The following is a 12705-nucleotide window of genomic DNA, read 5'->3' on the forward strand; positions in this document are numbered from 1 at the left end:
CAGCGGAATAAATATGAATATACAACCTCCTAAGACTGGTAGTACTGAGTCACGAACTCTAACTGAATACATGGAATAATAATGAGGACCGAATATACAATATTGTTTGAATATAAATTAATAGTACAATAAAATGAAAAGACTCCAAGGGATTGCGACGACCAAGCAACTCTACCTTGAATCCTCACGATCCTGCTTTAACTCTGCTCAAGTACGATATCTCCAATACCTGGCTCTGCACAAAAATGTGCAGAAATGTAGTATGAGTACACCACGGTCGGTACCCAGTAAGTATCAAGACTAATCTCAATGGAGTAGAGAAGAGGTACAGTCAAGACACTCACTAGTCTAATAACCTGTGCAATATAATATACAAAATAATAGAAAACAAATAATAATAATAAGGGCATGATAAAATGACCAGTTATATGCACAACAGACAACAAGTACCATTAATATCACTCAACAATTAATAAACACAATTACACCCAATTATATCAAATCCTTCAAATAAATGTCTTTCACATATAATTCTTCCAGATAACTCTCTTTTAAATATAATTTTCTCAAATAATTATTTTTCAAATATAATTCTTTCAATAAATGTTTTCAAATATAATTTCCTCAAAAAAATATCTTTCAAATACAATTATTTCATATAATACCTTCTAAGTAAAAATCCTTCCAAATAAATATTTTGAATATAATTCTTTCAATTAAAAATTCACCATGTGACACCTCATTTCATAATCATAAAAATACGTGTCTCACCCCATTTTCATATTTTTCTTAAACACGGGTCTCAACCCATTTTTATTATTTCCACGGTACCTCGTGCCCATAATTAAATTATCATATTTTTCTGGCACCTCGTGCCCTCATTTCATATCACAACTGCACGGACAATTCACGTGCCAAATATCATTATCATTTCATCACAGCACCTCGTGCCCACATTTCATATCACAACTGCACGGACAATTCACGTGCCAAATATCCTCATTATTTACTCACAAAATTTCATAAATATTTCAAGTAACAATCACATCAAATTATCATATAAAAACAAATTCAACAATAAGGATTTAGGCATGGCAAACAGATGATTTAATAGTTTTCCATAATTTTTCAATTTACTACACAATAATGCCTAAGACTTTAATTCAATGAATTTTGCACGTATAAGCCCAAGTACGTACTCGTCACCTCGCGTACACGGATTTTCACATTTCACAAATGGCACATAAGACTCAATGCCTAAGGGGTAATTCCCCCACTCGAGGTTAAGCAAGACACTTACCTTTTTGAAGTTATGCCGATATTTTAAAATCGCCTTCTTGCTTGAATTGACCTCTGGACCACTCAAATCTATCCAAATTAATTGTATAACTTCATTAAAATTCATCGGAAACAATTTCGGATAGTAATACGTCGACTTAAAAATTTATTCCAAAGAGTCAACAAAATTCAACGCGGGACTCGCCTCTCGGAACCCGACATAATTTTCATGAAATTCGAACACCCATTTCGATACGAGTTCAACCATACCAATTTTATTGAATTCAAATAACAACTCGACCTCCAAATCTTAAATTTTTGTTTTTGGAAGATTTTGTAAAACATCTTGATTTCTTCCATTTAAATCCGAACTAAATGATGAATATAATCATAGATTCATGAAATATAATCACTTTAGGATATAGAACACTTACTCCAACCAAGCTTGTGAAGAATCCCTCCAGAATCGCCCAAATCCGAGCTCCAAAAATTCCAAAACGAAATGCCAAAAATGACCAAGTTCAATCCTTATGTTTCTGCCCAGTTTCACACCTGCGGACATTTTAGTCGCACCTGCGAGCTCGCTTTTGCGAGAAAATTTTTGCTTCTGCGATGCCCAAACTACTGCCCTCGCACCTACATAAGAGCTCCTACTTCTGTGCTCACGCAGGTGCGGAAAATGCTTCGCACTTGCGACCCTTGCCCTTCTCGCTCCAGGCCGCATCTGCGACCATTTTGTCGCTTTTGTGGTCGCGCACCTGCAACCATTTCCATCGCAGGTGCGATGGTACCAGAACTAGAAAAAATCCAGAATTCCTTCAAGCACAATTTTGGTCTGTTTAACCATCCGAAACTCGTCCAAGGCCCCCGGGACCTCAACCAATTATACGAACTTAGTCGAGGCTTCAAACCACGCCAAACAACGCCGAAATTACGAATCAAATTATAAGTTTTTCAAATCTTCCAACTTCTTTATTTTGCGCCGAAACGTATCAAATCAATCCGGAATGACCTTAAATTTTGCACACAAGTCATAATTGACGTAAGGGAGCGATTCCCATTTCCGGAATTAAAATCTGACCTCGTTATCAAAAATTCACCCTTCGGTCGGACTTTTCCAAAATCTTATAGTTTTCAACTTTCGCCAAAATGCGTCGAATTGTCCTAACTTCCAAATCCGATTCCGAACATACGCCTAAGCCCAAAATCATCATATGAAGCTATTGCCATCATCGAAATTCCATTTCGGGGTCGTTTTCTCAAAAGTCAACTCTCCGGTCAACTCTTTCCATTTAAGTTTCTAAATAAGAATTGTTCTTTTAATTAGATTCCGAATCTTACGAAAATCAAACTCGACCATACCCACGGGTCATAATACATATTACGAAGCTTCTCGAGACCTTAAGACTCTGAACGGGGCGTTAATTCTTAAAACGACAAGTCGGGTCGTTACATTCTCCACCTCTTAAACAAACGTTCGTCCTCGAATGTTCTAAGAATTATTCTGAGGTTACCAAATTGATGATTTACTTTTACACATATACTCACGGTTGATTCCACGCTACCGCATTTGAGATAAGCCTGACAACATCATCTCCTTTGAGTTTATTTCTTTTATCCATATTTGTAAACTTTAAGATCAATTTCTTACTCTCCAAACATTTCAAAAGGTCTGATTTTCACAACAACGCACGGTATTAGTCTCAACTGGCTATAGCAACTCGTGCCTACGCACACATCAATTTTCTTGATAGTGTTGAAGTACTTCAAAAAAAAAAATCCGGGGTGTTATATTCTTCCCCGCTTAGGATAATTCGCCCTCAAACACATAACATAATTTTGTCTCTTCTTTGAACGTCTCAATCTCCCAAATGTTTTTCTAACTCCCAAATTTTTCAGAAATTTCGGCAGAGTCTCCCTTGTAATTGGGCCTAACCACCTGCCAGAGTAACAGCAAAACAACTCCTAACAACACATCCACAATGTATATATCAATAACACAATCTCAGCGTTATAAACACTGCATTATCACAATGATATCGGGATATGAAGCACATCATATGTATGCTCATCACCACATCTCTGGTCTTAAAAGCCGTTCATAATTAATTCCAGCATCATATATTAATCTCATATTAACCACCACCTCATTTTGAATTTTCACAATCCTGACAACGGAATGTGAGGTATGAAGACCTCATGATTACTTACTCAGATTAATGAGTCATATTTAACGCCACCTGGGCACTCACCTCATAGGCTAAAACTCACTGTTTACAGCACAAAAATGGCTGAATATGAACAGAAAAATATACAAGAATTATCAAATAAGCCTAACAGGCATGACTCCCTATTGATATTGCTGTACAAATTGATTTCACAAAGGGATAATTTTAAACTCATAAATATTTCACCACAAGGACCTCGACCTTATAACTTCCACCGTGACTTGTAGCCCGGTTTAAATATTTTACATCATATATAAAATGCGAGGATCTCGTCCTCAACTCCAAATCACAAGTATTTTGCACATTGTGCCAACTGAAATTTGAATTTTCCTTTATTTCTTCTTTTCAATATATTTCATAAACAGTTTTCACAACACATAATGAACCCTCATACCGGTAGGGTGTATAATTCATAAAAATTGGAATCAATTATTCCGAAACACATTAAACCCACTGTAATGAATAATAAAAAATTACTTTTGGACTTATAGCCTTCAATGGTGTACAAAAATAAATGACAGACACGGGCTCACACCTTCAAATCTCCCAACAAGGATAAACATATAAGTGGGTCACAAATTTACGGAGCTCACCCATAAGTGGAGCATAATAGGAGGACTCACCTCAATATTCAGAATTGGATCAAATTAAGGAAAATATCCTTTTATAATAAAAATCGGGATCGTACATGTTACGACACCATCTGGTGTATTGGCCTCAGCCAAATCATAGTGATTAAATCAACGGGTCGGGCCTCCACCTCTTAGGCGCCCACTACCCACCTGTCCTCCACCTCTAGCTAACTGTGCACGTGGAGTATCAACTGGAATAAAGCTTGTAGCTTGAGTGTTGTGATGAAATCCTCCCCTCCCAAGTCTAGGACAATCTCTTATGATATGCCCAGTATCACCACACTCATAACAACCCCTCTGAGGTCGCGGTTGCTCGTACTGAGTCTGTGCCATATAACTGGAATAACCACAATCTTGTGTCGGTGGTGCACTGTAAACTGGAGCACTCCGAGTAATCTGATGTGCGGACTGAGCTGACCGACTGCTCGATCCTTCGCTATGATGGGTTCTAGCTGAAGAGTAAAATCCACTGAACCCTCCAGATCTTCGAGACCTTTTGGCCTCCTTAGACTCCCTTTCCTCGCCTGAAACACCCTCAATCTTCCTTGCAATCTCTACTACTTGTTGAAATGGAGTATCAGTTTGTAATTCTCAAGCCATGCATATTTTAATATCATATTCGAGCCCCTCAATGAATCTGTGGACCCGCTCTCTAATTGTAGGAACCAAGATAGGTACATGACGGGCTAACTCACTAAACCTGATAGCATATTCTGACACTGTCATAGTGCCCTGACACAACCTTTCAAACTCTGCGCACCACGCATCTCTGAGAGTCTGGGGAACAAACGTTTTCAAGAACATTTCCAAAAATTGAGCCCAAGTTGGTGGTGTGGCATCGGCTTGTCTACCTTCTTCATAGATTTGCCACCACCGATAAGCTGTGCCTGTGTCACGCCCCAACCTCGGGGAGCGCGACCGATGCTCAATCGAGTGAACCCGGTCGAGCAAGCCTATTAAACCTTTCCTACCCGACTCATTCATAATCCAAAAAGGGATCGCATCACCATTTGTAAAACATGAGGGAGATCAGTTATATAAATATATAAACGTTGCTAGTTTATTTTTCCTTATATACATTTGTCATAGCTGAGTTCCCAAAATACGACTCGATCCAACGACCACCCCAACATACATACATGACCTACATAAACGTCTACGGATCCTCTAAGAGTACAAAAGAGCAACATGACAGGTGCGATAAAAAGGCACCGGCTATACCTCAAAATATGAAAACTTATACAAAAAAAGGACTACATGACCCCTGGGAGAAATGGGGCTCACCAAGACTACTATGAGGAGAGAAAGAGAGCACCACCATCTGCGATCGGCACTATCTGCGATGGAACCACCTATATCCATTCAAAGATGTAGCGCCCTCGGCAAAAGGGACGTTAATACTGTCGAATAGTACTAGTATGTAAGGAAAACACCAATCTTAGTAGAATGAACAGTGAAACAAAGAGAAGGCAGTCATAATAATCAATAAGAGCTTCATAGAAATACAAAGAAAACACCAAGTAAGGGTCACATAGTTTCCAATTCAATCTTTCCATCTTTTTAGATTAATAATCTTTAGTGCCAAAGCCACAACTCATAATGCCACCGTGTTGTTTTTACACGGAGTCCGATCTCGGCCCGACCGGCTAAGCCATTCTCAAGTGAGACATATCCATTTCCACCATGTAAATCAATAATTCCAACACAAATGCCACCATGTGTACAACATGGCGTCCGATCTTGGGCCGATCGGCTAAGCCATCTCACTTGAGACATAACCTCTTTCAATTGTTCACTCAATTCACATTTCTTTCCCATCTTTCATTACATGGCATAAACAGCCTCATTTATTAAGTAGTTCTTGGCACTTGGGAACATTTTACAATTCGAGTCCTTCCCTTTTTTTATCCGTTCAAATAACATCATCATTCATGTCGATAAGTATCATCACATAAGGCATTACACATATAAGGAAGGAACTTGGAAAATCATAATAACGTTCTCAAGTAGCATGATGACATGGTAAACATCTAAAACAATTGGGGAACATGAATCTTCCAACCCAACACACTAAGGCATACAATTCTAGTATGATCAAGTCGGAACTCACACCAATCATTCGGACACCAGGAGTTTGATTCTTGGAAGAAGAGAGTTAGCCATACATACCTCAATTGCACTTCTTTAGACTCTACAATTATCTGGAACCCTTAGAAACCACAATATATTTTAGCAATATACAAATTGAACCCAGAATTTGGAAAATGTTCATAGTTCTATCACATTTTTTCCCCACACTCTTAATCACACATGCATGCAAGATAAATTACCCTCATACCCATAAGTATCACCCTAGTACCCCATTATAGCTATGTTGAAATTAAGAGCTGGGGTGATGAAGCCTTACCTTTTAGGATGAAGAATTTGGTGCTCTACTTGAATATTTCCAAGCTTTGAGTGATGGTTGAAGATTAATTGATGAAAATTAGGCCCTCCCTCTAGAACCCTCTCTCTCTCACTCTAGAAATATCAGAAATGAGCTTCAAAATAGACTAAATGGGTATTTTAACGGAAAGGGGGTCAGGTTTTAAATTAAGAAAAATGGTGCCCCGACACAGGTCTGCGGTCGCATATGCGACCGCATAATGGTTATGCGGTCCGCAAAGTGACCGCAGAAATGGCCCTCCGGGGCCTAAACTTTCGGCTCAAGTATGCGACCAGTATGCGGTCCGCATACTTATTTTGCGGTCGCATAATGCACCGCAGAACTCCCTCCGTAGAAACCTAAGAGGAATTATGCAACCGATATGCGGTCTGCATATCGATTATGCGGTCGCATAATCGACCGCAAAACTGACCTCAAATTGGCCAAACTTACGGCTTCACTCTGCGGCCATTATGCGGTCCGCAGAGTGATTATGCGGCCGTATAATGGGCCACAGAAATGCGTTCTTCTGCAAAACATTTTTCTCTCCGTCTGTAGGGTACTGTTCAATCCAAAAAGGTCCGAACCGCTGCGAGATCTACCTTGGCACCATGAAACCCCGAGTTTTTAGTTAAAATTTTTACGGGTCCTTACATCCTCCTCCACTTAAGATCATTCGTCCTCGAATGAGGATCAAGGTTCACTTAACACAGTTTCAGTTTGCCACATACCATTAGCCCCAAATTTGCCTAACTTCCTAACTTGCTGAAAATTTCGCCAGAGTTTCCTTTGTATTTAGGCCTATCCACCTGTCAGAGAGCCCCTAAAACACACCTTAGCAACATATATAGGATTAAATGACACAACAAAATGCAAAATAACATCAACCGAAGCCTCATGGGGGACATATAACTAGACCGGAGTGTCTTTATATAAGCCGAACAAGTAATACAAAAAAAATAAATAAATAGGGGGGACAACTTTATAGAGCTATTACATGGCTATTCAAACAAATGAGGGTACTTCTTTTTCATTTCATTCTCGGCTTCCCAAGTAGCTTCTTCGACTTGCTGGTTTCGCCATAATACCTTTACGGATGCAATTTCTTTGTTTCTCAACTTTCGGACCTGTTTATCAATAATGGCAATCGTAATTTCTTCATATGACAATTCTTCACTAACCTTGATAGTCTCAACCGGCACAATAGCGAACGGATATCCAACTACCTTCTTCAACATGGACACATGGAATACCGGGTATACTAATGACATCTCGGGTGGTAGTTCAAGCTTGTACGCCACCTGACCTATCCTTTGAATGATTTTATACAGCCCGACATACCTCAGACTTAATTTCCCTTTCTTTCAAAACCGCATGATCCCCTTCATGGGAGATACCTTCAAGAACACCCAATCATCTTCTTTGAACTCTAAGTCTCTACGATGAACATCCGAGTAGGATTTTTGATGACTCTGAGCAGTTTTCAACCGCCATTTTATGATCTTAACCTTTTCCATAGCCTGATACACAAGGTCTGGTCCTATTAGTTCAGCTTCTCCAACCTCGAACCACCCAATCGGCGATCTACATCTTCTACCATACAAGGCCTCAAACGGCGCCATCTGAATACTGGCATGGAAGCTGTTGTTATAAGAAAATTCTATGAGCGGCAAATGATCATCCCAGCTACCCTTGAAGTCAAGCACACACGCACGCAACATGTCCTCAAGCGTCTGAATAGTCCGCTCTGCTTACCCGTCAGTCTGTGGATGGAAAGTGGTGCTAAGATTTACTTGCGTACCCAAACCTTGCTGAAACGTCTTCCAAAAATTAGCTGTGAATTGGGCCCCCCAATCGGAAATGATGGAAACTGGAGAGCCTGACTATTTCCTTGATATACAATTGAGCATATTGTTCCGCAGTGTCGGTGGATTTAACTAGCAAAAAGTGAGCTGATTTTGTGAGTCGATCCACGATCACCCAAATTGAGTCAAACTTACGCGGAGTGCGCGGTAACCCTACCGCAAAATCCATGTTGATCATTTCCCATTTCCACATTGGAATTTCTATACTCTAAGCTAACCACCGGGCCTTTGATGCTCGGCCTTCACTTATTGACAGTTTGAACATTTTGCCACAAAGTCCGCCACACCCCTCTTCATGTCATTCCACCAGTAAACTTCCTTGAGATCATGACACATTTTTGTAGAGCCTAGGTGCACGGAATATCTAGAAGTATGTGCTTCTGCCATGATTCTTTCCCGAAGACCATCTACGTTTGGAACACATGGTCGTCCTTGGTACCTTAATGTACCGTCATTCATGCCAAGAGAAAAAGCTGTAGTCTTATGTTTATGAATCCCTTCCTTCAGCTGCACCAACACTGGATCACTGTATTGCTTCTCCTTGACCTCCGTCACAAGCGATGATTCCGCCCTATTCCGCACAATCACTCCCCCTTCACTAGAGTCCGTAAGAAGAACTCCCAAACTGGCCAACTGGTGAACCTCCCGAGCCAAGGGCCTTTGACATGCCTCCAAGTGAGCCAAACTACCCATAGATTTCCAACTAAGAGCATCCGCCACCACATTAGCTTTCCCCGGATGATACAAAATGTCGATGTCATAATCTTTGAGCAATTCAAGCCATCTTCTCTGCCTTAAGTTCAATTCCTTCTGCTTGAAAATGTATTGAAGACTCTTGTGGTCCGTGAATACATCTACATGGACTCCATACAAATAATGACGCCAAATTTTTAATGCAAAAACCACCGCCGCAAGCTCTAAATCATGAGTTAGATAGTTCTTTTCATGATTCTTAAGTTGCCTTGAAGCCTATGCTATGACCTTACCATGTTGCACTAATACACACCCAAGACCGATCTTTGAAGCATCGCAATACACCACAAACCCCTCAGTACCCTCTGGCAGGGTCAATACTGGCGCCGAAGTCAATCTTGATTTCAATTCCTGAAAGCTCCTTTCACAAGCATCGGACCACTAGAACTTAACCGCCTTCTGCGTCAATTTAGTCAATGGAGAGGCAAGAGTGGAGAACCCCTCCACGAACCTTCTATAATACCCGACCAAACCCAAGAAACTGCGAATCTCTGTTGGAGTAGTAGGTCTAGGTCAATCCTTCACCGCCGCAATCTTTTGAGGATCAACCTTAATTCCTTCTCCGGAGATGACATGACCCAGGAATGCAACAGATTCAAGCCAAAATTCACATTTCGAGAACTTTGCATACAAGTGGTGGTGATGAAGGGTCTGTAGAACTGCCCTGAGGTGGTCGGCGTGATCCTCTCGACTTCATAAATATACAAGGATGTCGTCAATGAATACTATCACAAAAGAGTCAAGAAACGGCCTGAAGACTCGATTCATAAGATCCATGAAAGCTGTCGGGGCATTTGTTAGCCCGAAAGACATTACCAAAAATTCAAAGTGCCCATACCGGGTTCTGAAAGCTGTTTTCAGAATATCCTGCTCCCTTACCTTCAATTGATGGTACCCAGACCCCAAATCAATTTTGGAGAAGAACTTAGCACCTTGTAATTGGTCAAACAAATCATCTATTCTAGGCAATGGGTATTTGTTTTTGATTGTGACTTTGTTGAGTTGCCGGTAATCAATAAACATCCGCAACAATCCATCTTTCTTTCTGACAAAGAGAATCGGTGTGCCCCAAGGCGACACACTTGGTCGGATAAAACCTTTCTCTAGCAAATCCCTCAGTTGTTCCTTTAGCTCTTTTAATTTTGCCGGCGGCGTTCTATAAGGTGGAATGGATATAGGCTGCATGCCTGGCATCATATCAATCCCAAAATCAATCTCCCTGTCTGGAGGTATTCCAGGGAGCTCATCCGGAAAGACATCGGGGAAATCATTCACAATTGGTACAGATTCAAGGGTAGGCACCTCAGCAGTGGTGTCTGTCACTCGAACCAAATGATAAAGCCTTAAGGTAAGAAATAAACCCACCTTTTGGCATAACATTATTCCCCTCCCACTTAACAGTTGGCTCGTTAGGAAACTCAAGCCTCATAATTCTAGTCCGACAGTCAAGTTTGGCAAAACATGAATAGAGCCAATCCATTCCCATTATTACATCAAAATCAATCATCCCTAGTTCAATAAGATTGGCCATGGTATCCCGACCACGCACCGTGACAACACAATCCCTATAAATCCGTGCGGCCATAATAGACTCGCCAACCGGAGTAGATACAGAGAACGGCTCATGAAGCTGTTCCGGTTCTATCCCAAAGCTCGTAGCAACATAAGGAGTAACATAGGACAAAGAAGATCCGGGATCAATAAGGGCATGCACATCATGAAATTGAACAGTCAATATACCTGTGACGACATCTGGGGAAGCCTCCGCACTCTGTCAACTACTCATAACATAGAATCAGTTGGGTCCTCCCGAACTCTGTGCACCACCCCTAGTTGTACCATGCCCTGCGGGTGCTGAAGAGCCTCGAGTTGGAGGGTGTTCTGAAGATGTGGCAGTTGTAGGACAGGATGACTGAGCTGTGCCCCTGCCTGTACCCTAACGGGATGCACGACACTCCCTCTGAATATGGCCTCTCATTCCGCATCCGTAACATACTGGCATGTCCAGGTAGTAGTCTCCCTAATGTATCCTCCTACACTTAGGGCATGTGGCCCTCTGCTGCTGCTGGAATCTCCCTCCTGACCGGCCCTGATGGTGGGACCCCCTACTGCCCTGACTAGGCCTAAAGTGACTCCCCTGCTGCTGGTCGTGCCCTGATGGCGGGGCACTAGCTGAAGACTGAGCATAAGACTGGGATGGCCCTGATGATCCTCCCCAAAAAGCTGATCTCCCACCTCCGAATGAATCCCCAAGGTTTCCCATTGATCGGGCCCTACTACTACTTTCCCGTTCCATCCTGAGCTTTAACTTTCGAGCATCCGTATCTTCGGCAAATGACACCATCCTTCCATAGCTCATGTTAGACCATCTGTAGTGGCCTCATTAATAATCAAAGGGCTAAGGCCCTGCACAAATCGACGTACCCTTGCCTCCATAGTCGGCATTATATGAACATCATACTTCAACAGGCGCACGAACTCCATGTGATACTCCCACACATTCCTACTACCCTGTTTAAGGGTCTCAAACTCCACAGCACGGTCTACCTTAGTCTCAGCAGGCAAGAAATGGTCTATGAAGGCATCCGCGAACTCACTCCATCTCGTCGGAGGGCTCCCCTCCTCACGGGAATCTTTCCACATCTCAAACCAGGAATATGCCACCCCTTTCAGATGATAAGAGGACAACTCTACTCCCTCTACTTCAGTAGCATGCATAACTCGGAGAGTCTTATGCATCTCATCAATGAAATCCTAAGGGTCTGCCTCGGGATTAGTACCTGTGAACACTGGAGGGTCTAACTGAAGGAACATGTTTACCCTGGAACCAGAAGAATCCTCTTGCGAGCAAAATAAGGTGGGTGCAACATTTGACCTCTAGGCCTGAGAAGCTACTAACTGAGTCAGAATATGAATAGCTCCCCTAAGATCCCCATCAGAAATACCGGGACCTGGAGCTGGGGCTGGAGGTGAAACAGGTATATCGATGGGAGGGATTGTGGCACCCTCCGCGGGTGTAGGAACTAGGGTAGTCTGTTCTGGAGTAGACGAATCAGGCAGTGTGATAGTAGGGGGATTATCCTCACCCGCATTATCAAGTAAGGGATCAACAGCCACTCCTGGAGTGGCATTGGATTCTTGGCCAATTCTCGCTCTCTTCTTAGGTGCCATTTACTGAAAGTTATAACAATGCACGAGTTAGGGGAAAACAACCTCACGTTCCGCTCTATCGCACGATATAGAACAACAATGAAGGGTATCATTCTTAAATGTCCAAGTAGCCCCCTAATTATAGATGTGGTCGACAATACACCGATAAGAAGGGCTCTACTAGACACGGCTCCGAGACATCCTAGGACACATTAAAACCTTAGGCTCTGATACCAAGTTTGTCACGCCCCAACCTCGAGGAGCGCGACCGACACTCAACCGAGTGAACCTGGTCGAGCAAGCCTATTAAACCTTTCCTACCCGACTCATTCATAATCCAAAAAGGGATCGCATCACCATTTGTAAAACATGGG

At 42.0% G+C, this 12705-nt stretch overlaps 1 protein-coding gene across 1 annotated transcript; it reads right to left on the bottom strand.

The window, feature by feature from the left end:
• Positions 1–11536: 11536 nt before the first annotated feature.
• LOC138892660 (uncharacterized) lies at positions 11537–11920 on the bottom strand. The gene has a single exon (XM_070176394.1). The coding sequence runs from the start codon at positions 11918–11920 to the stop codon at positions 11537–11539; it is 384 nt and encodes a 127-aa protein (XP_070032495.1).
• Positions 11921–12705: the final 785 nt, after the last annotated feature.

The sequence above is a fragment of the Nicotiana tomentosiformis genome, chromosome 5, assembly GCF_000390325.3.
Source record: "Nicotiana tomentosiformis chromosome 5, ASM39032v3, whole genome shotgun sequence".
In the NCBI taxonomy this organism is placed as follows: domain Eukaryota; kingdom Viridiplantae; phylum Streptophyta; class Magnoliopsida; order Solanales; family Solanaceae; genus Nicotiana; species Nicotiana tomentosiformis.

Excerpts from the sequence above, each read along its gene's own strand:
- LOC138892660 (XM_070176394.1), bottom strand. The coding sequence starts at position 11,920 with ATGCATAAGACTCTCCGAGTTATGCATGCTACTGAAGTAGAGGGAGTA.